Source organism: Leuresthes tenuis, unplaced genomic scaffold (genome assembly GCF_036924035.1).
Source record: "Leuresthes tenuis unplaced genomic scaffold, fLeuTen1.0.hap1 SCAF_17, whole genome shotgun sequence".
Taxonomy (NCBI): Eukaryota; Metazoa; Chordata; class Actinopteri; order Atheriniformes; family Atherinopsidae; genus Leuresthes; species Leuresthes tenuis.
The window spans coordinates 128,991-155,586 of record NW_027325371.1 but is presented as its reverse complement, the minus strand read 5'-3'; the positions used below and the strand labels follow the sequence as shown (position 1 = coordinate 155,586).

The following is a 26,596-nucleotide window of genomic DNA, read 5'->3' as shown; positions in this document are numbered from 1 at the left end:
CCACCTGTCCACCTGTCAGCTCACCTGTCCACCTGTCCATCTGTCTGTGCTGTCAGCTCACCTGTCCACCTGTCCACCTGTCAGCTCACCTGTCCACCTGTCCACCTGTCAGCTCACCTGTCCACCTGTCCATCTGTCTGTGCTGTCAGCTCACCTGTCCACCTGTCCACCTGTCAGCTCACCTGTCCACCTGTCTGTGCTGTCAGCTCACCTGTCCACCTGTCCACCTGTCAGCTCACCTGTCCACCTGTCCATCTGTCTGTGCTGTCAGCTCACCTGTCCACCTGTCCACCTGTCAGCTCACCTGTCCACCTGTCCATCTGTCTGTGCTGTCAGCTCACCTGTCCACCTATCCACCTGTCAGCTCACCTGTCAGCTCACCTGTCCACCTGTCCACCTGTCAGCTCACCTGTCCACCTGTCAGCTCACCTGTCCACCTGTCAGCTCACCTGTCCACCTGTCCACCTGTCAGCTCACCTGTCCACCTGTCCACCTGTCAGCTCACCTGTCCACCTGTCCATCTGTCTGTGCTGTCAGCTCACCTGTCCACCTGTCCACCTGTCAGCTCACCTGTCCACCTGTCCACCTGTCAGCTCACCTGTCCACCTGTCCATCTGTCTGTGCTGTCAGCTCACCTGTCCACCTGTCAGCTCACCTGTCCACCTGTCCACCTGTCAGCTCACCTGTCCACCTGTCTGTGCTGTCAGCTCACCTGTCCACCTGTCCACCTGTCAGCTCACCTGTCCACCTGTCCACCTGTCAGCTCACCTGTCCACCTGTCAGCTCACCTGTCCACCTGTCCACCTGTCAGCTCACCTGTCTGTGCTGTCAGCTCACCTGTCCACCTGTCAGCTCACCTGTCCCCCTGTCTGTGCTGTCAGCTCACCTGTCTGTGCTGTCAGCTCACCTGTCCACCTGTCAGCTCACCTGTCCACCTGTCAGCTTACCTGTCCACCTGTCCACCTGTCAGCTCACCTGTCCACCTGCCAGCTCACCTGTCAGCTCACCTGTCTGTGCTGTCAGCTCACCTGTCCACCTGTCAGCTTACCTGTCCACCTGTCAGCTTACCTGTCCACCTGTCCACCTGTCTGTGCTGTCAGCTCACCCGTCCACCTGTCCACCTGTCAGCTCACCTGTCCACCTGTCAGCTCACCTGTCAGCTCACCTGTCCACCTGTCAGCTCACCTGTCTGTGCTGTCAGCTCACCTGTCCACCTGTCCACCTGTCAGCTCACCTGTCCACCTGCCAGCTCACCTGTCAGCTCACCTGTCTGTGCTGTCAGCTCACCTGTCCACCTGTCAGCTTACCTGTCCACCTGTCCACCTGTCTGTGCTGTCAGCTCACCCGTCCACCTGTCCACCTGTCAGCTCACCTGTCCACCTGTCAGCTCACCTGTCAGCTCACCTGTCCACCTGTCAGCTCACCTGTCAGCTCACCTGTCCACCTGTCTGTGCTGTCAGCTCACCTGTCCACCTGTCTGTGCTGTCAGCTCACCTGTCCACCTGTCTGTGCTGTCAGCTCACCTGTCCACCTGTCAGCTCACCTGTCCACCTGTCAGCTCACCTGTCAGCTCACCTGTCCACCTGTCAGCTCACCTGTCCACCTGTCAGCTCACCTGTCCACCTGTCCACCTGTCAGCTCACCTGTCCACCTGTCAGCTTACCTGTCCACCTGTCCACCTGTCAGCTCACCTGTCCACCTGCCAGCTCACCTGTCAGCTCACCTGTCCACCTGTCAGCTCACCTGTCCACCTGTCAGCTCACCTGTCCACCTGTCCACCTGTCAGCTCACCTGTCCACCTGTCTGTGCTGTCAGCTCACCTGTCCACCTGTCCACCTGTCAGCTCACCTGTCCACCTGTCCACCTGTCAGCTCACCTGTCCACCTGTCAGCTCACCTGTCCACCTGTCCACCTGTCAGCTCACCTGTCTGTGCTGTCAGCTCACCTGTCCACCTGTCAGCTCACCTGTCCACCTGTCCACCTGTCAGCTCACCTGTCCACCTGTCCACCTGTCAGCTCACCTGTCCACCTGTCCACCTGTCAGCTCACCTGTCCACCTGTCAGCTCACCTGTCCACCTGTCCACCTGTCAGCTCACCTGTCTGTGCTGTCAGCTCACCTGTCCACCTGTCAGCTCACCTGTCCACCTGTCAGCTTACCTGTCCACCTGTCCACCTGTCTGTGCTGTCAGCTCACCTGTCCACCTGTCCACCTGTCAGCTCACCTGTCCACCTGCCAGCTCACCTGTCAGCTCACCTGTCTGTGCTGTCAGCTCACCTGTCCACCTGTCAGCTTACCTGTCCACCTGTCTGTGCTGTCAGCTCACCTGTCCACCTGTCCACCTGTCAGCTCACCTGTCAGCTCACCTGTCTGTGCTGTCAGCTCACCTGTCCACCTGTCCACCTGTCAGCTCACCTGTCCACCTGTCAGCTTACCTGTCCACCTGTCCACCTGTCTGTGCTGTCAGCTCACCCGTCCACCTGTCCACCTGTCAGCTCACCTGTCCACCTGTCAGCTCACCTGTCAGCTCACCTGTCCACCTGTCAGCTCACCTGTCAGCTCACCTGTCCACCTGTCTGTGCTGTCAGCTCACCTGTCCACCTGTCTGTGCTGTCAGCTCACCTGTCCACCTGTCTGTGCTGTCAGCTCACCTGTCCACCTGTCAGCTCACCTGTCAGCTCACCTGTCAGCTCACCTGTCAGCTCACCTGTCCACCTGTCAGCTCACCTGTCCACCTGTCAGCTCACCTGTCCACCTGTCCACCTGTCAGCTCACCTGTCCACCTGTCAGCTTACCTGTCCACCTGTCCACCTGTCAGCTCACCTGTCCACCTGCCAGCTCACCTGTCAGCTCACCTGTCCACCTGTCAGCTCACCTGTCCACCTGTCAGCTCACCTGTCCACCTGTCCACCTGTCAGCTCACCTGTCCACCTGTCTGTGCTGTCAGCTCACCTGTCCACCTGTCCACCTGTCAGCTCACCTGTCCACCTGTCCACCTGTCAGCTCACCTGTCCACCTGTCAGCTCACCTGTCCACCTGTCCACCTGTCAGCTCACCTGTCTGTGCTGTCAGCTCACCTGTCCACCTGTCAGCTCACCTGTCCACCTGTCAGCTTACCTGTCCACCTGTCCACCTGTCAGCTCACCTGTCCACCTGTCCACCTGTCAGCTCACCTGTCCACCTGTCAGCTCACCTGTCCACCTGTCTGTGCTGTCAGCTCACCTGTCCACCTGTCCACCTGTCAGCTCACCTGTCCACCTGTCAGCTCACCTGTCCACCTGTCTGTGCTGTCAGCTCACCTGTCCACCTGTCCACCTGTCAGCCCACCTGTCCACCTGTCAACTCACCTGTCCACCTGTCTGTGCTGTCAGCTCACCTGTCCACCTGTCAGCTCACCTGTCCACCTGTCAGCTCACCTGTCCACCTGTCCACCTGTCAGCTCACCTGTCCACCTGTCTGTGCTGTCAGCTCACCTGTCCACCTGTCCACCTGTCAGCTCACCTGTCCACCTGCCAGCTCACCTGTCAGCTCACCTGTCCACCTGTCAGCTCACCTGTCCACCTGTCCACCTGTCAGCTCACCTGTCCACCTGTCCATCTGTCTGTGCTGTCAGCTCACCTGTCCACCTGTCCACCTGTCAGCTCACCTGTCCACCTGTCCACCTGTCTGTGCTGTCAGCTCACCTGTCCACCTGTCCACCTGTCAGCTCACCTGTCCACCTGTCCATCTGTCTGTGCTGTCAGCTCACCTGTCCACCTGTCCACCTGTCAGCTCACCTGTCCACCTGTCCATCTGTCTGTGCTGTCAGCTCACCTGTCCACCTATCCACCTGTCAGCTCACCTGTCAGCTCACCTGTCCACCTGTCCACCTGTCAGCTCACCTGTCCACCTGTCAGCTCACCTGTCCACCTGTCAGCTCACCTGTCCACCTGTCCACCTGTCAGCTCACCTGTCCACCTGTCCACCTGTCAGCTCACCTGTCCACCTGTCCATCTGTCTGTGCTGTCAGCTCACCTGTCCACCTGTCCACCTGTCAGCTCACCTGTCCACCTGTCCACCTGTCAGCTCACCTGTCCACCTGTCCATCTGTCTGTGCTGTCAGCTCACCTGTCCACCTGTCAGCTCACCTGTCCACCTGTCCACCTGTCAGCTCACCTGTCCACCTGTCTGTGCTGTCAGCTCACCTGTCCACCTGTCCACCTGTCAGCTCACCTGTCCACCTGTCCACCTGTCAGCTCACCTGTCCACCTGTCAGCTCACCTGTCCACCTGTCCACCTGTCAGCTCACCTGTCTGTGCTGTCAGCTCACCTGTCCACCTGTCAGCTCACCTGTCCCCCTGTCTGTGCTGTCAGCTCACCTGTCTGTGCTGTCAGCTCACCTGTCCACCTGTCAGCTCACCTGTCCACCTGTCAGCTTACCTGTCCACCTGTCCACCTGTCAGCTCACCTGTCCACCTGCCAGCTCACCTGTCAGCTCACCTGTCTGTGCTGTCAGCTCACCTGTCCACCTGTCAGCTTACCTGTCCACCTGTCAGCTTACCTGTCCACCTGTCCACCTGTCTGTGCTGTCAGCTCACCCGTCCACCTGTCCACCTGTCAGCTCACCTGTCCACCTGTCAGCTCACCTGTCAGCTCACCTGTCCACCTGTCAGCTCACCTGTCTGTGCTGTCAGCTCACCTGTCCACCTGTCCACCTGTCAGCTCACCTGTCCACCTGCCAGCTCACCTGTCAGCTCACCTGTCTGTGCTGTCAGCTCACCTGTCCACCTGTCAGCTTACCTGTCCACCTGTCCACCTGTCTGTGCTGTCAGCTCACCCGTCCACCTGTCCACCTGTCAGCTCACCTGTCCACCTGTCAGCTCACCTGTCAGCTCACCTGTCCACCTGTCAGCTCACCTGTCAGCTCACCTGTCCACCTGTCTGTGCTGTCAGCTCACCTGTCCACCTGTCTGTGCTGTCAGCTCACCTGTCCACCTGTCTGTGCTGTCAGCTCACCTGTCCACCTGTCAGCTCACCTGTCCACCTGTCAGCTCACCTGTCAGCTCACCTGTCCACCTGTCAGCTCACCTGTCCACCTGTCAGCTCACCTGTCCACCTGTCCACCTGTCAGCTCACCTGTCCACCTGTCAGCTTACCTGTCCACCTGTCCACCTGTCAGCTCACCTGTCCACCTGCCAGCTCACCTGTCAGCTCACCTGTCCACCTGTCAGCTCACCTGTCCACCTGTCAGCTCACCTGTCCACCTGTCCACCTGTCAGCTCACCTGTCCACCTGTCTGTGCTGTCAGCTCACCTGTCCACCTGTCCACCTGTCAGCTCACCTGTCCACCTGTCCACCTGTCAGCTCACCTGTCCACCTGTCAGCTCACCTGTCCACCTGTCCACCTGTCAGCTCACCTGTCTGTGCTGTCAGCTCACCTGTCCACCTGTCAGCTCACCTGTCCACCTGTCCACCTGTCAGCTCACCTGTCCACCTGTCCACCTGTCAGCTCACCTGTCCACCTGTCCACCTGTCAGCTCACCTGTCCACCTGTCAGCTCACCTGTCCACCTGTCCACCTGTCAGCTCACCTGTCTGTGCTGTCAGCTCACCTGTCCACCTGTCAGCTCACCTGTCCACCTGTCAGCTTACCTGTCCACCTGTCCACCTGTCTGTGCTGTCAGCTCACCTGTCCACCTGTCCACCTGTCAGCTCACCTGTCCACCTGCCAGCTCACCTGTCAGCTCACCTGTCTGTGCTGTCAGCTCACCTGTCCACCTGTCAGCTTACCTGTCCACCTGTCTGTGCTGTCAGCTCACCTGTCCACCTGTCCACCTGTCAGCTCACCTGTCAGCTCACCTGTCTGTGCTGTCAGCTCACCTGTCCACCTGTCCACCTGTCAGCTCACCTGTCCACCTGTCAGCTTACCTGTCCACCTGTCCACCTGTCTGTGCTGTCAGCTCACCCGTCCACCTGTCCACCTGTCAGCTCACCTGTCCACCTGTCAGCTCACCTGTCAGCTCACCTGTCCACCTGTCAGCTCACCTGTCAGCTCACCTGTCCACCTGTCTGTGCTGTCAGCTCACCTGTCCACCTGTCTGTGCTGTCAGCTCACCTGTCCACCTGTCTGTGCTGTCAGCTCACCTGTCCACCTGTCAGCTCACCTGTCAGCTCACCTGTCAGCTCACCTGTCAGCTCACCTGTCCACCTGTCAGCTCACCTGTCCACCTGTCAGCTCACCTGTCCACCTGTCCACCTGTCAGCTCACCTGTCCACCTGTCAGCTTACCTGTCCACCTGTCCACCTGTCAGCTCACCTGTCCACCTGCCAGCTCACCTGTCAGCTCACCTGTCCACCTGTCAGCTCACCTGTCCACCTGTCAGCTCACCTGTCCACCTGTCCACCTGTCAGCTCACCTGTCCACCTGTCTGTGCTGTCAGCTCACCTGTCCACCTGTCAGCTCACCTGTCCACCTGTCAGCTCACCTGTCCACCTGTCCACCTGTCAGCTCACCTGTCCACCTGTCTGTGCTGTCAGCTCACCTGTCCACCTGTCCACCTGTCAGCTCACCTGTCCACCTGCCAGCTCACCTGTCAGCTCACCTGTCTGTGCTGTCAGCTCACCTGTCCACCTGTCAGCTTACCTGTCCACCTGTCCACCTGTCTGTGCTGTCAGCTCACCTGTCCACCTGTCCACCTGTCAGCTCACCTGTCCACCTGTCTGTGCTGTCAGCTCACCTGTCCACCTGTCCACCTGTCAGCTCACCTGTCCACCTGTCAGCTCACCTGTCCACCTGTCTGTGCTGTCAGCTCACCTGTCCACCTGTCCACCTGTCAGCTCACCTGTCAGCTCACCTGTCCACCTGTCCACCTGTCAGCTCACCTGTCCACCTGTCCACCTGTCAGCTCACCTGTCCACCTGTCTGTGCTGTCAGCTCACCTGTCCACCTGTCCACCTGTCAGCTCACCTGTCCACCTGTCAGCTCACCTGTCCACCTGTCCACCTGTCAGCTCACCTGTCCACCTGTCTGTGCTGTCAGCTCACCTGTCCACCTGTCCACCTGTCAGCTCACCTGTCCACCTGTCAGCTCACCTGTCCACCTGTCCACCTGTCAGCTCACCTGTCCACCTGTCAGCTCACCTGTCCACCTGTCAGCTCACCTGTCCACCTGTCAGCTTACCTGTCCACCTGTCTGTGCTGTCAGCTCACCTGTCCACCTGTCAGCTTACCTGTCCACCTGTCAGCTCACCTGTCCACCTGTCAGCTCACCTGTCCACCTGTCCACCTGTCAGCTCACCTGTCCACCTGTCTGTGCTGTCAGCTCACCTGTCCACCTGTCAGCTCACCTGTCCACCTGTCAGCTCACCTGTCCACCTGTCCACCTGTCAGCTCACCTGTCCACCTGTCTGTGCTGTCAGCTCACCTGTCCACCTGTCCACCTGTCAGCTCACCTGTCCACCTGCCAGCTCACCTGTCAGCTCACCTGTCCACCTGTCAGCTCACCTGTCCACCTGTCCACCTGTCAGCTCACCTGTCCACCTGTCCATCTGTCTGTGCTGTCAGCTCACCTGTCCACCTGTCCACCTGTCAGCTCACCTGTCCACCTGTCCACCTGTCTGTGCTGTCAGCTCACCTGTCCACCTGTCCACCTGTCAGCTCACCTGTCCACCTGTCCATCTGTCTGTGCTGTCAGCTCACCTGTCCACCTGTCCACCTGTCAGCTCACCTGTCCACCTGTCCATCTGTCTGTGCTGTCAGCTCACCTGTCCACCTATCCACCTGTCAGCTCACCTGTCAGCTCACCTGTCCACCTGTCCACCTGTCAGCTCACCTGTCCACCTGTCAGCTCACCTGTCCACCTGTCAGCTCACCTGTCCACCTGTCCACCTGTCAGCTCACCTGTCCACCTGTCCACCTGTCAGCTCACCTGTCCACCTGTCCATCTGTCTGTGCTGTCAGCTCACCTGTCCACCTGTCCACCTGTCAGCTCACCTGTCCACCTGTCCACCTGTCAGCTCACCTGTCCACCTGTCCATCTGTCTGTGCTGTCAGCTCACCTGTCCACCTGTCAGCTCACCTGTCCACCTGTCCACCTGTCAGCTCACCTGTCCACCTGTCTGTGCTGTCAGCTCACCTGTCCACCTGTCCACCTGTCAGCTCACCTGTCCACCTGTCCACCTGTCAGCTCACCTGTCCACCTGTCAGCTCACCTGTCCACCTGTCCACCTGTCAGCTCACCTGTCTGTGCTGTCAGCTCACCTGTCCACCTGTCAGCTCACCTGTCCCCCTGTCTGTGCTGTCAGCTCACCTGTCTGTGCTGTCAGCTCACCTGTCCACCTGTCAGCTCACCTGTCCACCTGTCAGCTTACCTGTCCACCTGTCCACCTGTCAGCTCACCTGTCCACCTGCCAGCTCACCTGTCAGCTCACCTGTCTGTGCTGTCAGCTCACCTGTCCACCTGTCAGCTTACCTGTCCACCTGTCAGCTTACCTGTCCACCTGTCCACCTGTCTGTGCTGTCAGCTCACCCGTCCACCTGTCCACCTGTCAGCTCACCTGTCCACCTGTCAGCTCACCTGTCAGCTCACCTGTCCACCTGTCAGCTCACCTGTCTGTGCTGTCAGCTCACCTGTCCACCTGTCCACCTGTCAGCTCACCTGTCCACCTGCCAGCTCACCTGTCAGCTCACCTGTCTGTGCTGTCAGCTCACCTGTCCACCTGTCAGCTTACCTGTCCACCTGTCCACCTGTCTGTGCTGTCAGCTCACCCGTCCACCTGTCCACCTGTCAGCTCACCTGTCCACCTGTCAGCTCACCTGTCAGCTCACCTGTCCACCTGTCAGCTCACCTGTCAGCTCACCTGTCCACCTGTCTGTGCTGTCAGCTCACCTGTCCACCTGTCTGTGCTGTCAGCTCACCTGTCCACCTGTCTGTGCTGTCAGCTCACCTGTCCACCTGTCAGCTCACCTGTCCACCTGTCAGCTCACCTGTCAGCTCACCTGTCCACCTGTCAGCTCACCTGTCCACCTGTCAGCTCACCTGTCCACCTGTCCACCTGTCAGCTCACCTGTCCACCTGTCAGCTTACCTGTCCACCTGTCCACCTGTCAGCTCACCTGTCCACCTGCCAGCTCACCTGTCAGCTCACCTGTCCACCTGTCAGCTCACCTGTCCACCTGTCAGCTCACCTGTCCACCTGTCCACCTGTCAGCTCACCTGTCCACCTGTCTGTGCTGTCAGCTCACCTGTCCACCTGTCCACCTGTCAGCTCACCTGTCCACCTGTCCACCTGTCAGCTCACCTGTCCACCTGTCAGCTCACCTGTCCACCTGTCCACCTGTCAGCTCACCTGTCTGTGCTGTCAGCTCACCTGTCCACCTGTCAGCTCACCTGTCCACCTGTCCACCTGTCAGCTCACCTGTCCACCTGTCCACCTGTCAGCTCACCTGTCCACCTGTCCACCTGTCAGCTCACCTGTCCACCTGTCAGCTCACCTGTCCACCTGTCCACCTGTCAGCTCACCTGTCTGTGCTGTCAGCTCACCTGTCCACCTGTCAGCTCACCTGTCCACCTGTCAGCTTACCTGTCCACCTGTCCACCTGTCTGTGCTGTCAGCTCACCTGTCCACCTGTCCACCTGTCAGCTCACCTGTCCACCTGCCAGCTCACCTGTCAGCTCACCTGTCTGTGCTGTCAGCTCACCTGTCCACCTGTCAGCTTACCTGTCCACCTGTCTGTGCTGTCAGCTCACCTGTCCACCTGTCCACCTGTCAGCTCACCTGTCAGCTCACCTGTCTGTGCTGTCAGCTCACCTGTCCACCTGTCCACCTGTCAGCTCACCTGTCCACCTGTCAGCTTACCTGTCCACCTGTCCACCTGTCTGTGCTGTCAGCTCACCCGTCCACCTGTCCACCTGTCAGCTCACCTGTCCACCTGTCAGCTCACCTGTCAGCTCACCTGTCCACCTGTCAGCTCACCTGTCAGCTCACCTGTCCACCTGTCTGTGCTGTCAGCTCACCTGTCCACCTGTCTGTGCTGTCAGCTCACCTGTCCACCTGTCTGTGCTGTCAGCTCACCTGTCCACCTGTCAGCTCACCTGTCAGCTCACCTGTCAGCTCACCTGTCAGCTCACCTGTCCACCTGTCAGCTCACCTGTCCACCTGTCAGCTCACCTGTCCACCTGTCCACCTGTCAGCTCACCTGTCCACCTGTCAGCTTACCTGTCCACCTGTCCACCTGTCAGCTCACCTGTCCACCTGCCAGCTCACCTGTCAGCTCACCTGTCCACCTGTCAGCTCACCTGTCCACCTGTCAGCTCACCTGTCCACCTGTCCACCTGTCAGCTCACCTGTCCACCTGTCTGTGCTGTCAGCTCACCTGTCCACCTGTCAGCTCACCTGTCCACCTGTCAGCTCACCTGTCCACCTGTCCACCTGTCAGCTCACCTGTCCACCTGTCTGTGCTGTCAGCTCACCTGTCCACCTGTCCACCTGTCAGCTCACCTGTCCACCTGCCAGCTCACCTGTCAGCTCACCTGTCTGTGCTGTCAGCTCACCTGTCCACCTGTCAGCTTACCTGTCCACCTGTCCACCTGTCTGTGCTGTCAGCTCACCTGTCCACCTGTCCACCTGTCAGCTCACCTGTCCACCTGTCTGTGCTGTCAGCTCACCTGTCCACCTGTCCACCTGTCAGCTCACCTGTCCACCTGTCAGCTCACCTGTCCACCTGTCTGTGCTGTCAGCTCACCTGTCCACCTGTCCACCTGTCAGCTCACCTGTCAGCTCACCTGTCCACCTGTCCACCTGTCAGCTCACCTGTCCACCTGTCCACCTGTCAGCTCACCTGTCCACCTGTCTGTGCTGTCAGCTCACCTGTCCACCTGTCCACCTGTCAGCTCACCTGTCCACCTGTCAGCTCACCTGTCCACCTGTCCACCTGTCAGCTCACCTGTCCACCTGTCTGTGCTGTCAGCTCACCTGTCCACCTGTCCACCTGTCAGCTCACCTGTCCACCTGTCAGCTCACCTGTCCACCTGTCCACCTGTCAGCTCACCTGTCCACCTGTCAGCTCACCTGTCCACCTGTCAGCTCACCTGTCCACCTGTCAGCTTACCTGTCCACCTGTCTGTGCTGTCAGCTCACCTGTCCACCTGTCAGCTTACCTGTCCACCTGTCAGCTCACCTGTCCACCTGTCAGCTCACCTGTCCACCTGTCCACCTGTCAGCTCACCTGTCCACCTGTCAGCTCACCTGTCCACCTGTCTGTGCTGTCAGCTCACCTGTCCACCTGTCAGCTCACCTGTCAGCTCACCTGTCCACCTGTCAGCTCACCTGTCCACCTGTCCACCTGTCAGCTCACCTGTCCACCTGTCTGTGCTGTCAGCTCACCTGTCTGTCTGATTACAGGTATTCCATTTCCCATCATCATGGCGTGGGCTTTTGGCAAGCTGTACCACGACAACGAGAAGTGAGTCTTTAGTCCAGGTTTGAGCTGTTGTGACGGCCAGGTTACCGAACCTGAGCTTCTGCTTTACAACAACTGACAACCAATCAGAGTGTAGGATTCATGTTTTGTTATGACATCAGTTTTAGAGGTGACATATAACTGGTTCTGGTGTTTTGATTGACAGGTGCTGGTTTGGGAAAAAAGCAGGTGTTTATACAGACTACATCTACCAAGGCCCCATGATCCTGGTCCTGCTGGTAAGAACACAGCCAGTCCACCTTAAACGCAGCCAGTCCACCTTAAACGCAGCCAGTCCACCTTAAACACAGCCAGTCCACCTTAAACACAGCCAGTCCACCTTAAACACAGCCAGTCCACCTTAAACGCAGCCAGTCCACCTTAAACACAGCCAGTCCACCTTAAACACAGCCAGTCCACCTTAAACGCAGCCAGTCCACCTTAAACGCAGCCAGTCCACCTTAAACACAGCCAGTCCACCTTAAACACAGCCAGTCCACCTTAAACACAGCCAGTCCACCTTAAACACAGCCAGTCCACCTTAAACACAGCCAGTCCACCTTAAACACCAGTCCACCTTAAACGCAGCCAGTCCACCTTAAACGCAGCCAGAACACCTTAAACGCAGCCAGTCCACCTTATCTAAGGATCACACGTCATGATGTCAGTAAAGCTCACAGTCATAGCAAAGTTATGACATCATACAGGTTGATCTCAACTGATGGAGAGCAGCTGCAGCCTCTCACCTGAGGCTGTAATGTGACAAGGGAAAAGTCAGACTAACCAGCATGCATTGCTTCATGACAGCGCAAAGACTCGTAAAATCACCTCTTTGACCTAATCTGTCTCTGATTGACACCTGCTCGTCATCACTGAGTTTAATTCAAAAATCATCTCTCCCCACCAGCAGCATGCTGCTTTTTCCTGTCCTTACCTGCTCATAATTTACAATCCCTGACTCAATTACTGACACCTCTTCATGTCTTACTCAGATAAACTTTGTCTTCCTGTTCAACATTGTTCGGATCTTGATGACCAAACTGAGGGCATCGACCACCTCCGAAACCATCCAATACAGGTAAGAACCTGGTCCGGAGTTTCTGTAGACCTGCAGCGAATCCAGAAGGATGGTGGCAGGTTTCAGAACTAGACCGGTCCCGACAGGAAGTGGCGAGTTGTTATTTTCATACCTCCGACAGGAAGTGGCGAGTTGTTATTTTCATACCTCTGACAGGAAGTGGCGAGTTGTTATTTTCATACCTCTGACAGGAAGTGGCGAGTTGTTATTTTCATACCTCTGACAGGAAGTGGCGAGTTGTTATTTTCATACCTCTGACAGGAAGTGGCGAGTTGTTATTTTCATACCTCCGACAGGAAGTGGCGAGTTGTTATTTTCATACCTCCGACAGGAAGTGGCGAGTTGTTATTTTCATACCTCCGACAGGAAGTGGCGAGTTGTTATTTTCATACTTCTGACAGGAAGTGGCGAGTTGTTATTTTCATACTTCTGACAGGAAGTGGCGAGTTGTTATTTTCATACCTCTGACAGGAAGTGGCGAGTTGTTATTTTCATACCTCTGACAGGAAGTGGCGAGTTGTTATTTTCATACCTCTGACAGGAAGTGGCGAGTTGTTATTTTCATACCTCCGACAGGAAGTGGCGAGTTGTTATTTTCATACCTCCGACAGGAAGTGGCGAGTTGTTATTTTCATACCTCCGACAGGAAGTGGCGAGTTGTTATTTTCATACCTCCGACAGGAAGTGGCGAGTTGTTATTTTCATACTTCTGGCAGGAAGTGGCGAGTTGTTGTAGCTTCATAACTGACAGGAAGTGGCGAGTTGTTATTTTCATACTTCTGACAGGAAGTGGCGAGTTGTTATTTTCATACTTCTGGCAGGAAGTGGCGAGTTGTTATTTTCATACCTCTGACAGGAAGTGGCGAGTTGTTATTTTCATACTTCTGGCAGGAAGTGGCGAGTTGTTATTTTCATACCTCTGACAGGAAGTGGCGAGTTGTTATTTTCATACCTCCGACAGGAAGTGGCGAGTTGTTATTTTCATACTTCTGGCAGGAAGTGGCGAGTTGTTATTTTCATACCTCTGACAGGAAGTGGCGAGTTGTTATTTTCATACCTCTGACAGGAAGTGGCGAGTTGTTATTTTCATACTTCTGGCAGGAAGTGGCGAGTTGTTATTTTCATACCTCTGACAGGAAGTGGCGAGTTGTTATTTTCATACCTCTGACAGGAAGTGGCGAGTTGTTATTTTCATACCTCTGACAGGAAGTGGCGAGTTGTTATTTTCATACCTCTGACAGGAAGTGGCGAGTTGTTATTTTCATACCTCTGACAGGAAGTGGCGAGTTGTTATTTTCATACCTCCGACAGGAAGTGGCGAGTTGTTATTTTCATACCTCTGACAGGAAGTGGCGAGTTGTTATTTTCATACCTCTGACAGGAAGTGGCGAGTTGTTATTTTCATACTTCTGACAGGAAGTGGCGAGTTGTTATTTTCATACTTCTGACAGGAAGTGGCGAGTTGTTATTTTCATACCTCTGACAGGAAGTGGCGAGTTGTTATTTTCATACCTCTGGCAGGAAGTGGCGAGTTGTTATTTTCATACCTCTGACAGGAAGTGGCGAGTTGTTATTTTCATACTTCTGACAGGAAGTGGCGAGTTGTTATTTTCATACCTCTGACAGGAAGTGGCGAGTTGTTATTTTCATACTTCTGACAGGAAGTGGCGAGTTGTTATTTTCATACCTCTGACAGGAAGTGGCGAGTTGTTATTTTCATACCTCTGACAGGAAGTGGCGAGTTGTTATTTTCATACCTCTGACAGGAAGTGGCGAGTTGTTATTTTCATACCTCTGACAGGAAGTGGCGAGTTGTTATTTTCATACCTCCGGCAGGAAGTGGCGAGTTGTTATTTTCATACCTCTGACAGGAAGTGGCGAGTTGTTATTTTCATACTTCTGACAGGAAGTGGCGAGTTGTTATTTTCATACCTCTGACAGGAAGTGGCGAGTTGTTATTTTCATACCTCCGACAGGAAGTGGCGAGTTGTTATTTTCATACCTCTGACAGGAAGTGGCGAGTTGTTATTTTCATACCTCTGACAGGAAGTGGCGAGTTGTTATTTTCATACTTCTGACAGGAAGTGGCGAGTTGTTATTTTCATACCTCTGACAGGAAGTGGCGAGTTGTTATTTTCATACCTCTGACAGGAAGTGGCGAGTTGTTATTTTCATACCTCTGACAGGAAGTGGCGAGTTGTTATTTTCATACCTCTGACAGGAAGTGGCGAGTTGTTATTTTCATACCTCTGACAGGAAGTGGCGAGTTGTTATTTTCATACCTCCGACAGGAAGTGGCGAGTTGTTATTTTCATACCTCTGACAGGAAGTGGCGAGTTGTTATTTTCATACTTCTGGCAGGAAGTGGCGAGTTGTTATTTTCATACCTCTGACAGGAAGTGGCGAGTTGTTATTTTCATACCTCTGACAGGAAGTGGCGAGTTGTTATTTTCATACCTCTGACAGGAAGTGGCGAGTTGTTATTTTCATACCTCCGACAGGAAGTGGCGAGTTGTTATTTTCATACCTCTGACAGGAAGTGGCGAGTTGTTATTTTCATACCTCTGACAGGAAGTGGCGAGTTGTTATTTTCATACTTCTGACAGGAAGTGGCGAGTTGTTATTTTCCTACTTCTGACAGGAAGTGGCGAGTTGTTATTTTCATACCTCTGACAGGAAGTGGCGAGTTGTTATTTTCATACCTCCGGCAGGAAGTGGCGAGTTGTTATTTTCATACCTCCGACAGGAAGTGGCGAGTTGTTATTTTCATACCTCTGACAGGAAGTGGCGAGTTGTTATTTTCATACTTCTGACAGGAAGTGGCGAGTTGTTATTTTCATACTTCTGACAGGAAGTGGCGAGTTGTTATTTTCATACCTCTGACAGGAAGTGGCGAGTTGTTATTTTCATACTTCTGACAGGAAGTGGCGAGTTGTTATTTTCATACCTCTGACAGGAAGTGGCGAGTTGTTATTTTCATACCTCTGACAGGAAGTGGCGAGTTGTTATTTTCATACCTCTGGCAGGAAGTGGCGAGTTGTTATTTTCATACTTCTGACAGGAAGTGGCGAGTTGTTATTTTCATACCTCTGACAGGAAGTGGCGAGTTGTTATTTTCATACCTCTGACAGGAAGTGGCGAGTTGTTATTTTCATACCTCTGACAGGAAGTGGCGAGTTGTTATTTTCATACCTCCGACAGGAAGTGGCGAGTTGTTATTTTCATACCTCTGACAGGAAGTGGCGAGTTGTTATTTTCATACTTCTGGCAGGAAGTGGCGAGTTGTTATTTTCATACCTCTGACAGGAAGTGGCGAGTTGTTATTTTCATACTTCTGGCAGGAAGTGGCGAGTTGTTATTTTCATACCTCTGACAGGAAGTGGCGAGTTGTTATTTTCATACTTCTGGCAGGAAGTGGCGAGTTGTTATTTTCATACCTCTGACAGGAAGTGGCGAGTTGTTATTTTCATACTTCTGGCAGGAAGTGGCGAGTTGTTATTTTCATACCTCTGGCAGGAAGTGGCGAGTTGTTGTAGCTTCATAACTGACAGGAAGTGGCGAGTTGTTATTTTCATACCTCCGACAGGAAGTGGCGAGTTGTTATTTTCATACCTCCGACAGGAAGTGGCGAGTTGTTATTTTCATACCTCTGACAGGAAGTGGCGAGTTGTTATTTTCATACCTCTGACAGGAAGTGGCGAGTTGTTATTTTCATACCTCTGACAGGAAGTGGCGAGTTGTTATTTTCATACCTCTGACAGGAAGTGGCGAGTTGTTATTTTCATACCTCTGACAGGAAGTCGTGAGTTTTGAGTATTTCATACTTCTAATAATAATGATAATGAATTTTATTTGAGAAACACTTTATATCATAAAAACAATCTCAAAGTGCTATAGGAGTTAAACCCATAAAGACAAGTAAAAATTAAGATTTTAAGGATTAAAATGTCTCCTAAAGAGAAATGTTCCTTTTTAAAACCAGAAACTGTCTGGAGCCCTTAGGTGGTTTTGTGGGGCGTTTCACAGGCGAAGCAGAAAGCCGGGTCCCCCGTTATCTTCGTTCCTTGGACAGTTGAGCCGGTGGATGTTGGTGGAGCAGAGGGATCAGGCTGAGGAGCTCTGTGAGATATGGAGGAGCGTTGCCATGGATGCAGTGAAATGTGAGGAAGGAGACCTTATATTCCATCCTTAAGGAGACAGGGAGCCAGTGTAGTCTGTGGAGGACGGGGGAGATGTGCTCATGCACTGTTCTGAATGTACTGTAGCCTTTGGAGGCTTCTGCTGGGGATCCCATGAGAAGTGTGTTGCAGAAGTCCAAAGGCAGACAAAGGCATGGCCAACTTCTCGGCATCAGGGAGAGTGAGAGTGGGCCGGAGTTTTTCAATGTTTCTGAGGTGGTCTTGGAGAGGTGCTTGATGTGAGACTGAAAGGTTAGCTGAGGGTCAAATCTCACACCCAAGTGATTGTAGATGATAATGAAATGTCCTGGCCAGAGAAAGCAATGCTGGTTATGGGAGATAATCTGGTTTGATGAGGGGTGCGACTAACAGTGCCTCAGTTTTGGAGCTGTTGAACTGAAGGAAGTTTTGAGTCATCAACGCCTTTATCTCCTGCAGACAGGCAGTGAGTTTGGACAGTGATGTAGCAGATAATGAGGATGATGCTGATGGGTGGGAGTTCATTTTCATATAAAGCTGAGTGTCATCAGCATAGCAGTGGAAGGATATTCCAAAGCAGCTGATGACTCGGCCAAGGGGGAGCAGATACAGTGTGAAGAGTATGGGCCGCACACTGATCCCTGAGGGACCCCACAGTTGATGGTGTGAGTCCTGGACCTTGAGCCACCCACGGAAACAAACAAAAAAAAAACAATTATGGTGGATTGTAGTCTATTCAGAAGGATGTGGTGATCGATGGTGTCAAATGCAGCAGACCGGTCCAGAAGGACAAGGAGAGAAGGTGAACCCGAGTCAGCAACCATCAGCAGGTCATTTGTGACTCTAATGAGGGCTGTTTCTATACTGTGTGCGGAGCGGAAACCGGACTGAAATGTTTCAAACAGGCTAGTGTGTCTGAGGTGGTCCTGAAGGTGGACAGCAACAACTTTGCCCAGGACCTTGGAGAGGAATGGGAAGTTGGATGTGGGCCTGAAATTTTCAAGGACTTCAGGGCTCAGGGTCGGTTTTTTGAGGACTAGTCTGATTATGGCAGTTTTCAGAGCAGGTGGAATGTGACCATTCAGAAGTGACTGGTTGATCACTGCAGTGATTGGGGACAGGTGGTAGAGATGTATGAACCTTTACTAAAGTTCTAGGAAAAGGGTCGAGGGCACAGGGCTTTATCCCCTTAATAATATCCTCAATCGCCTGATGACCTCTGAAAAGCAGCACAGCAGCCTGGAGATGCCGAACTGTGGGTTGGCAGATGTTAAAGTTTAATACCTCTGACAGCATGTGTGGCACAAGCTGCCGATGACCGAGCTGAACCTCTGCTGTTGTGTCGTTGCTGTAGGAAGGCAGTTAAAGCGACTCTGGTGCTGCTGCCACTGTTGGGTATCACTTACATGCTGTTCTTCGTGAACCCTGGAGGAGAGGACGAGGTCGCTCAGATCGTCTTCATCTACTTCAACTCCATCCTGGAGTCTTTTCAGGTTCGCTGCTGCTTCCTGTCAGTTTAACAGCTGGAAGGTGGCCCATAACAAACGATGCTGCACCCAAACCTGCAACAAACTCACAAAATTAATCAGATTTTACTCAACAGAACTTATCCCACAGCTCCAAAGACACCAGTCTGCCAGGTCAAATGTTTGTTTACTTGCTTTAACAGATATACAAACATGTAGAAGTTGTCCTTTTCTCAGGATTTCTAAAACAAATAGAATTTGATTTCAAACAGATGAAACAGCTGAGGAAGGTCAGAGTGTTCCACAGTGGGAACATCTGAGCTGGAACGAGCTGTTTCAGACCGACGAGAAGGTTTTTAAAAAAAACATAGATGACATGGTGAAACATAACAATAAATACAGAATATAAGGCAGAAACATGATGTAATGAGCTTTAAAGTGAATCTCTGCTCTGAGCTCCTTTATTCTCCAACACAGCCTGAACCCTCTGAGACAAGCTTTCTGTCATTTCTTTAAGGAGTCTTCAGGAATAGTTCTCCAGGCTTCTTGAAGGACATCCCAAAGCTCTTCTTTGGATGTGGGCTGCCTTTTGTTCCGTTCTCTGTCAGATGATCCCACACTGCTTCAATAATGTTGAGGTCCGGGCTCTGGGGAGGATTCATCCCTCCATAAGACCTGTTGCCACTGATTTTCAGTCCACTTCTTGTGTCATTTGGCACAGCTCAGCCTTTTCTCCCTGTTTCCCTTCCTTAAGAACGGCTTCTTGACAGCCACCCTTCCATGGAGCCCATTTCTGATGAGGCTTGGGCCAACAGTAGATGGATCAGCTGAAGGTCCAGATGCATCTCTCAGGTCCTGTCAGGTCACAGCTGGATTTTTTCCTCTTTCTTAAGGACATCACTTTCAGATCCTGTTCATCTGCTGGAGATAGTTTTTTAGGCCTGACACTTCTTCTTCTGTCCTCCACTTGTCCAGTTTCCTCAAATGTTTTAAGGACACACTGCACACCATGCTGAGATATGCCAAGTTTTCAGCTAATAGCTCTTTGGGAATCACCTTGTTGCTGCAGAAATCCTATTTTCTGTCTGTCAAACTGTGTTTTCTTTGCTGTTTTTCATAGATGCAGCTAAAGAAATGGGAACAAATGATGTGTCTTTGTGACAAAGTGCATAAAGATCCAGTTTAAAATGGCTTCTTTGCTAAGTTGTCTGTTCTGTGTCGACTCAACACTGGTTCATCCCTTGAGTTAGGAGCCTTTTTTCTGCCTGAATGGGTCAAAGGTCAGAGTTCAGTGGCTGAACAAAGAAAAAACACATTCCTCTGAAAATGCTCAGGAACAAGGACTGAAGAGGAGGGAAAAACCAGAAAATATAAAAAAAAAACAATTCTGAAAGACCTTCAGAAAGCTGGAGAACTGTTGATCAGGACACTTTAAAGATTACAGGAAAGTCAGTTTACAGTTAAAAAAAATAGGGCTGCGTCAGGCCTCGGGGTCGGGACTCTGCACACAAATAAAAAAGCAACCTTAAGTCTGAGTAAAAGGCAGACATCAGATAGTGAGCCCACCTGTGATCACCTGTAATGGTCAGGTAAGCAGCAGAGATCAGCCTCTGTTTTATTTTATTGACTTTATTGTGATTGAAAATAATGTGTTTGTTTTTGTTTTGTTTTTTAAAAACTGCTTCTCTTAAAGGGGAACTCTGGTATTTTTAATGTTAGGTTTAAGACACTTTTATCCAAAGCAAGTTACAGGTGGGGAGGTTGGGTAAGGGGTCTTGCCTAAGGACCCCTACTATTTCCAGTAGGACCCCTACTGGAAATAGGGGGGTTCTCGAGGCTCCAGGTGTACTATTGCACTGTTAGCTCATAGCTGCAATGTTGTTGTTATTGGTGGCTATCGGGGGCTCATAGAGGGCTTTCGACACACTCGTCTACTGGGATGATGTCATCGACGCCCCCCTGCAGCACAGCTCATTCACTCCGGTAAGAACGTCCATCTTACTCAAAGTCGTCGTTCATGACGTCTAAATCTGATAAATATCCTGCCATGTTGCACAAAACTATCAGCAGCAAACTCTGTGTGAAGTTAGCCGACTGTCACAGAGCACGGAGTGAATAAACTGTGCTGCAGGGGGGCGAGTGGATGACGTCATCCTGGTAGACGAGTGTGTAGAAAGCCCTCTATAAGCCCCCCGATAGCCGCCAAACACAGCAGCTATGAGCTAGCAGCAGCTATGAGCTAACAGCAGCTATGAGCTAACAGAGCTATGAGCTAACAGAGCTCTGAGCTAACAGAGCTATGAGCTAACAGAGCTATGAGCTAACAGCAGCTATGAGCTAACAGCAGCTATGAGCTAACAGCAGCTATGAGCTAACAGAGCTATGAGCTAACAGAGCTCTGAGCTAACAGAGCTATGAGCTAACAGAGCTATGAGCTAACAGCAGCTATGAGCTAACAGAGCTATGAGCTAACAGAGCTATAGCACACGTTCATTCATTCATTCTTCTTAAAGTATTGGTGAAATAAAGACAGATAATGCCTTATTTAGAGGCTGCATCCTCTAAGCCCCGTTCACTCCGTTATATGGATCTCCAGTTATCTAAATATCTTCTGAAGGACGCCGACTTTCACCAAACTGTTCTCTGTGAGCAGATGAACGTATTTCATGCCAGAAATAAGCTTTAAAAACACCGGAGTTCCCCTTTAATGTCAGTGTTGACAGTTTCTTGTCAGACGTTAATCAGGATTTATTCTGGTGTAAATAAAAAATGAGTCACAACAAACACACATTAGTCTGTTTACATCAACTTCACCTTCAACCTGCAGCTGACTCCGCCCCCTCTGTGTCTCTTCTTCAGGGGTTTTTTGTCTCCGTGTTCTACTGTTTCCTCAACAGTGAGGTAATTCAGTGTTCTGTGGTGGTCCTCAGGGTTCTGTACTGGACCCACTCTGATTCCAATTCCTATGTGCTCAACTGTGTTAACAACACTTTCCATAAACCCAGAATTTACCTGTCTGAATGCAGGTGCGCTCTGCAGTCAGGAAGCGTTGGATTCGTTGGCAGGACCGTCACTCCTTCCGCAGCCGGACAGTGCGCGCTACATCCCTGCCCACATCACCCAGCAGAGTATCCTTCCACAGCATCAAACAGTCCTCCAACCTGTGACAGACCAGAGTCCTCCAATCACAAACTGCTATGTGGTTCCACACAGGGTAGCTGGCAGCCAATCATATGTCATGTTAGGCAGCTGGACTGTTCGAGTACTTTGATCAATATGTTTATGTATTTATCTATTCATTGATAAACTACAACTTTCTATATTGTAATATAATATACTACGAATAATGTAAATATCACCAGCTTCCATCAGAGGGTGCTACAGTGGACAGAGTTCTGATTGGTTCTTCAGTTTTTGTCAGTGGGGAGGACTTTTCCAGACAGACATCAGTTCTTTTCACTTACATCAAAGGACAGCTCATGAAACTGTGGAGTTCTGACAGGTTTGGACACAACACAAACTGTCCTTAACTGTAAAAATGTCTCTGCAGATTTAACACGTTTATGTGGAAATTAAACATTTGTGGATAAATTCCAGGCAAATTATGAAATCTTTAGATTTTAATCAGATTAGAAATGACAAAATGAGAGAAAAAAAATCCTTAAAGTTTCTGTGATGACTTCAGATTTCAGTCCCAGCTGAGAATGTGACGTCCCACCGTGTTGAATTGTGGGAAACTGAGGTTGTTGCTTCAGTGACATGTTATGAGAATCTATGCAGGGACCCTCCAGTACAGCATTTATCAGCATTCAGAGAACTGTTTTGAGCTTCAAACTGAAACAAACTCCAGTACACACCGGATCTATAAACAGTTCTCATAAATTGTAGATGCTGCTGTGTACTTTTGCTCTCTGGACAGTTCAGCTGTGGAACTTTATCTAAACTGAACCGGGTGCTGTGGGTCAGTCCTGATAGATAGAAACCAACAGTCATATTAACCACAGTAATCTTAGAGTAGTTAGTACCTGTAGGTGAGTTTGGAGGAAAACACTCAGGATGAAACAACCTGCAACTCTGTCCTGAACCCACCACTGTTACTGTGCCTGAGTGTGTGATTATTGTTTCATTAAAAGCTGTGATCAGAGGCATTATAAACTTTGTGTTCTTGTAAAGATTCATTTTGGAAACACCAAATCTAAATATTATTGATGACCAGGGCCGCTGGAAGTCATTTTGAACAGCATCAGCTTCATGTCGTGAAGGACATCGAGCCCATCTGTCAGCCTGGATCTCAACTTGGATTAGTTGAAGGTGGAGAAGGTCTTCTCACAAATGTATGTGCCTCCGAATAAAGAGACCATTCTGATAGCATGCTGGCGCGGTGCAGGGGTGTGGATGGGGAAAGTCCTTCGTAGAACTCGATGAGGATGTCGTCACGATATGCTGCTCTGTCCTGGGAGATCTACTGCAGGTCGCTGAGCTCAAACTGCGTTTCCAAAAGCTTTTCCTCAGGGACACGTGAGAAAGGATTTTGGAAGAGGTTGAATGACTTTGTGTGGTCCCTGAAGTCGGAGAAGCGGTGGTCGAAATCCTCTCTGAGTTTTTTTATGAGGTTCTCGTCTGAACACAAAACGTGGCGCCCGTCTTTCTCCTGACCGTTGCTCCATCTGCTGTGACACCGACCATGAATGGCAGCTTCAGATCGTATGCATCGAGACGGCGGCACACAGCCTCACAAATGTCGACTCTTCTTGTCTTTGATACTCTCCACGCTTAGCAGCTCCTCGCCTATTTCAAAGTTCTCCGTCTGTTCGTATGAAAATCAGCAACTGCTCTGTATCGGAAATGTCTGAGCTTTCATCTCGTGTGACTGAAAAGGCTTTCCTTTCCCAGGGCCTCCAAATGTTGTCCCAGTTGCTCTTTGAGATCGTTAAAGATCATGAAACAGAGATTCATCCTTTCAAAGCAATGTGCAGTTGTATAGATAATAACTATAATTCATTATATTATACAGACATATACAGAAACTAAAACCCTCCCAAACCTGTGGAGGAGAGCACAATCAGACTGAAAACAGGCGCTCCAATCACACCAACTGACCACTGCAGGTGTATACTGCCACCTACTGGTTCAACATGAGCTTTGAAGGAAAATAAGATGTTCTATCAAAGGACCGTCTATCACTTCTGTGCATTCCCCAGCCTCCTCCGTGTGATCCAGGAATCCACCTTCCATCCTCCTCCCTGCTCCTTTCCATAGGGTTACATTATATTTTACATCACAAACATTTAGCAGGTGTTTAGCAGTAGATTTTCTGCTACCACATAAAGCTGAAAAAGCTTTTCTCAGGGTACAGAATGTCGCTGAAGCCCTGGAAGACATGATGCTCTTGACCCTAACTTCTACGTTCCACCTGTCTTATTTCTTTTCATCAGAGTTTTACCTTCTCCTGCATCAGAAATATTTCACTTTCATCTTCCCCTAAAGCAACAAGAGCAGGGTCCAAGAAAACCAAACATTCACCCTAATCTTCTCTGGTTTATTTATTTTTTATTTATTTATTTTCCCCTTGTCCTGTCCAGCATTATGGCAGCAGAATTGTAATCTGAATACTTTTTATGCCAAACAGATTTGCTTTGCCAAGGGCAGCTTTAGAAATGTAAAGCTCCCCTTGATGCCCATTTATTAATTTTTGTTTACAATATGTAGCATATAGATAGAGCTGAACCGGACCAGGGGAAAAGGAAAGAAGAAGAGGAAACAGAACAAAAATGGATTAAAAACCAGACAACCAGCTGCTACACCTGTAAAAACAAAACAGACGACAATCCATGGCCTCTGAGGGGAATCCAGCCTTAGCGCCTCCAGGAGTGTATAAGTGTACAGACCCACAACCCCCCCCCCAGCAATCAGAAGCAGGCAGAGAGGGCCACAAGACCCAGGCCACCAGCAGCCCCCACAGAGCACAGAACCCAGGAAGGACAACCAGGCATCCACCCAGAAGACCGCAGAGGAAGCCCCCGGACAGAGCCCCCATAGGGCAGAGGCCCCCCGGGAACCAGGGGCAACAGCCCACCGACCCCGCCAGGCCCCAGCCACCCAGACACGGGCCGTGCACTGGACCCGGGCCCCAGGAGCCCGAGCGCCCCCAAACCCCCCGGCAGAGGCCCCACCCAATACCCAGGAGGGCCAAGCGCCCCAGACAGCCACACAGTGGGTCAGCGCCTGCTCCAGCACCCCTGGCCAAGTGCCCTGGGAGCCAAGACGTGCCCACAGGTGGGTGAAGCCGCGAGCAGCGGGGAGAGGCAACGCCGCCCCCCCATCGGGAGAAGCACAGGCAGGCCAGGCGACAGCAAGTCCCAGACCCAGTCATCACACACACAGTTTCATGTCCCACACATCCACACGTCCCCCCTCCCTCGACTCCGCTGGGGTGCAGTGCAGCGGGAGCACCAGGGGGCCAGCAGCCCCCCAGCCACCACAGACCCCGAACCAGCAGAATAATTCATCTTCCTGGCCCCTCCCGCCCCGAGCAGCAACCAGGAAGCAGGGGTGTGGGAAGAAGACCCCTCCCCTCACCCTTCTGGCTCTTCAATATTTTCTAATAGTGAGCGATTTAAAATTGGGGGGCAGCCAAACTTGTAGAACTGGGAGCGCGGCCCTCTGGGAGCCTACAGACCCAAAGAGCCCCGCCCACCAGATGCCACTCAGTGCAACCACCCCCCAAGACCTAATGTGTGTGTGTTTGATAAGTAGTGATGTCTGAGGTGTAATTAAAACAGGGGGAACTGCAGAGTGCAGCCAAGGGGACCACCTCCGTGGCCCCATCCTGTGCACAGGAGCCAGAAGGGAGGGGGGTTTGGGGATATGCCCCGGGGGAGGGAAGCTCCCTGGGCTTCTGGCTGGGGCGCCAAATACGCCCGCCATCTTGCACCGGTCATCCTACCCATAGACAGCAGTGTTCAAGATGTATTCCGGTGCCAATCGGCGGACAATTGTGAACAGGGACTGGGGGTTGCTTTTCACATGTAAGATTCAACGTTATTATTGGTTGTATTTTGTTAATAGAATATTATTAAACTGCATTTATGTTCGCCAGCAAACGTTAAGCTAGGCTATGTTTATAGCCGGTGTTCTGTTAGGCCACCTGAGACTTTATGAATCATATATTCCATAACACAGGCTTAGGATACCACTGTAGGAATAATGAGAAATATTGCTGGTATAACTTTGACCAGGAAATTTTATACAGGTGACACAGGCTGTATTATTCATTTATTCATCTATTATTATTTCATCCTCACAAAAGTAAGATGCCTCTCATGTCTCATACCCACTTACTTTAAAATACAGACAACAGAACATCTGACTGTAGAATAGTTTGCAAACAAGCTTAATCTCAGCAGCTTTGTTTATTTTCAACAGATACGCGTCAAAATGGGAGTTTTGTCGACCCGAAACCTCTTAAGAAATTTGAAGGAATAAAATAGGAAGAAGAAGGAAGAAAATAAGCTTGAACTCCTTTTTAAAATGTTTTTGTGTCGACTTTCTCGAATCTCCTGTTTTTATTTTGAAGGATTCCCTGGAAGGAGTCATCAGGCTGCCAAACTCACCTCTGCTGACCTGCAGAAAGGCAGAAAGAAGCTCTGCTAACAGTCCTCTGTCAGGGCTTCCAGCTCAGTTAAGCTTTCATCAGCAACTTTCTGTAAACGTGGTTTGGGACGTCATGTTCTTGTGTTTAACTTTAAAATTTAAATTTCATAGGATATCCCTAACATCTATCTGTCTGTCTTCATTTCTGATATATATATATATAGCTTTTCATTTATTTCAGAGAGAGAGAGTAATTAAATAATAATTAATGTAAATTATTCAGTGTAATTATATTATGATTGAATTGTATTTCGGCAACAATGGTTGATACCATTCATGCCAATAAAGCCAATTTGAATCAATCTTGATATAGATTTTTATTTTTTCCAATATATGTAGATATAGATATTAATTGTTTTCTGACATATAACTTCTCTCTATTGAGTTTTATCTTATATATGGATGTATAATGTTATTTCTTCATTTTTCAACTTATTAAAATAGCCGAGTAATACACAATATGCTTCTGCTTCTCTATCATATATTAATATTTATTATATATGTGTGTATCATATCCTATCATACATAACATACACATACCAGAATATTCTGTTACCGTTAAGCCCACGATGAAAATTAAAACACGCTGAATCAGGTGTCCGGTGTCATGCTACATGTATGAGGTTTGGAGAAACAAACAGTTTTGTATTCAGCGAGTTCTGACTGATTAAATGTGCTGACACTTCACTGCAGACAGATACACGGTGACCGGTCCAAGATGGCCGCCCCACGGCTCTCAGAGCCAATAGGCAGCAGCGGTCGATGCGGCGTCTCTTGTTTATGTGTCAATGAGTTAACTGCAGCCG

General features: G+C 51.1%; 1 protein-coding gene across 3 annotated transcripts in view; it reads left to right on the top strand.

The window, feature by feature from the left end:
* Positions 1-25,999, top strand: part of crhr1 (corticotropin releasing hormone receptor 1) — a 76,655-nt gene extending 50,656 nt beyond the window's left edge. The window contains exons 9-15 of one of the 3 annotated variants that reach the window (XR_011908022.1): positions 11,379-11,439; positions 11,603-11,675; positions 12,429-12,514; positions 18,026-18,164; positions 20,997-21,038; positions 21,164-25,165; positions 25,714-25,999. Coding sequence is in view for 2 of the 3 variants with exons in the window: in XM_072368843.1 (XP_072224944.1) it covers positions 11,379-11,439; positions 11,603-11,675; positions 12,429-12,514; positions 18,026-18,164; positions 20,997-21,038; positions 21,164-21,304 (542 nt within the window). In the remaining variant the exon portion in view is untranslated. Of the gene's footprint in view, positions 1-11,378; positions 11,440-11,602; positions 11,676-12,428; positions 12,515-18,025; positions 18,165-20,996; positions 21,039-21,163; positions 25,510-25,713 lie in introns of those variants that run through there. The other 2 variants (XM_072368843.1, XM_072368844.1) reach the window with 2 other exon arrangements.
* Positions 26,000-26,596: the final 597 nt, after the last annotated feature.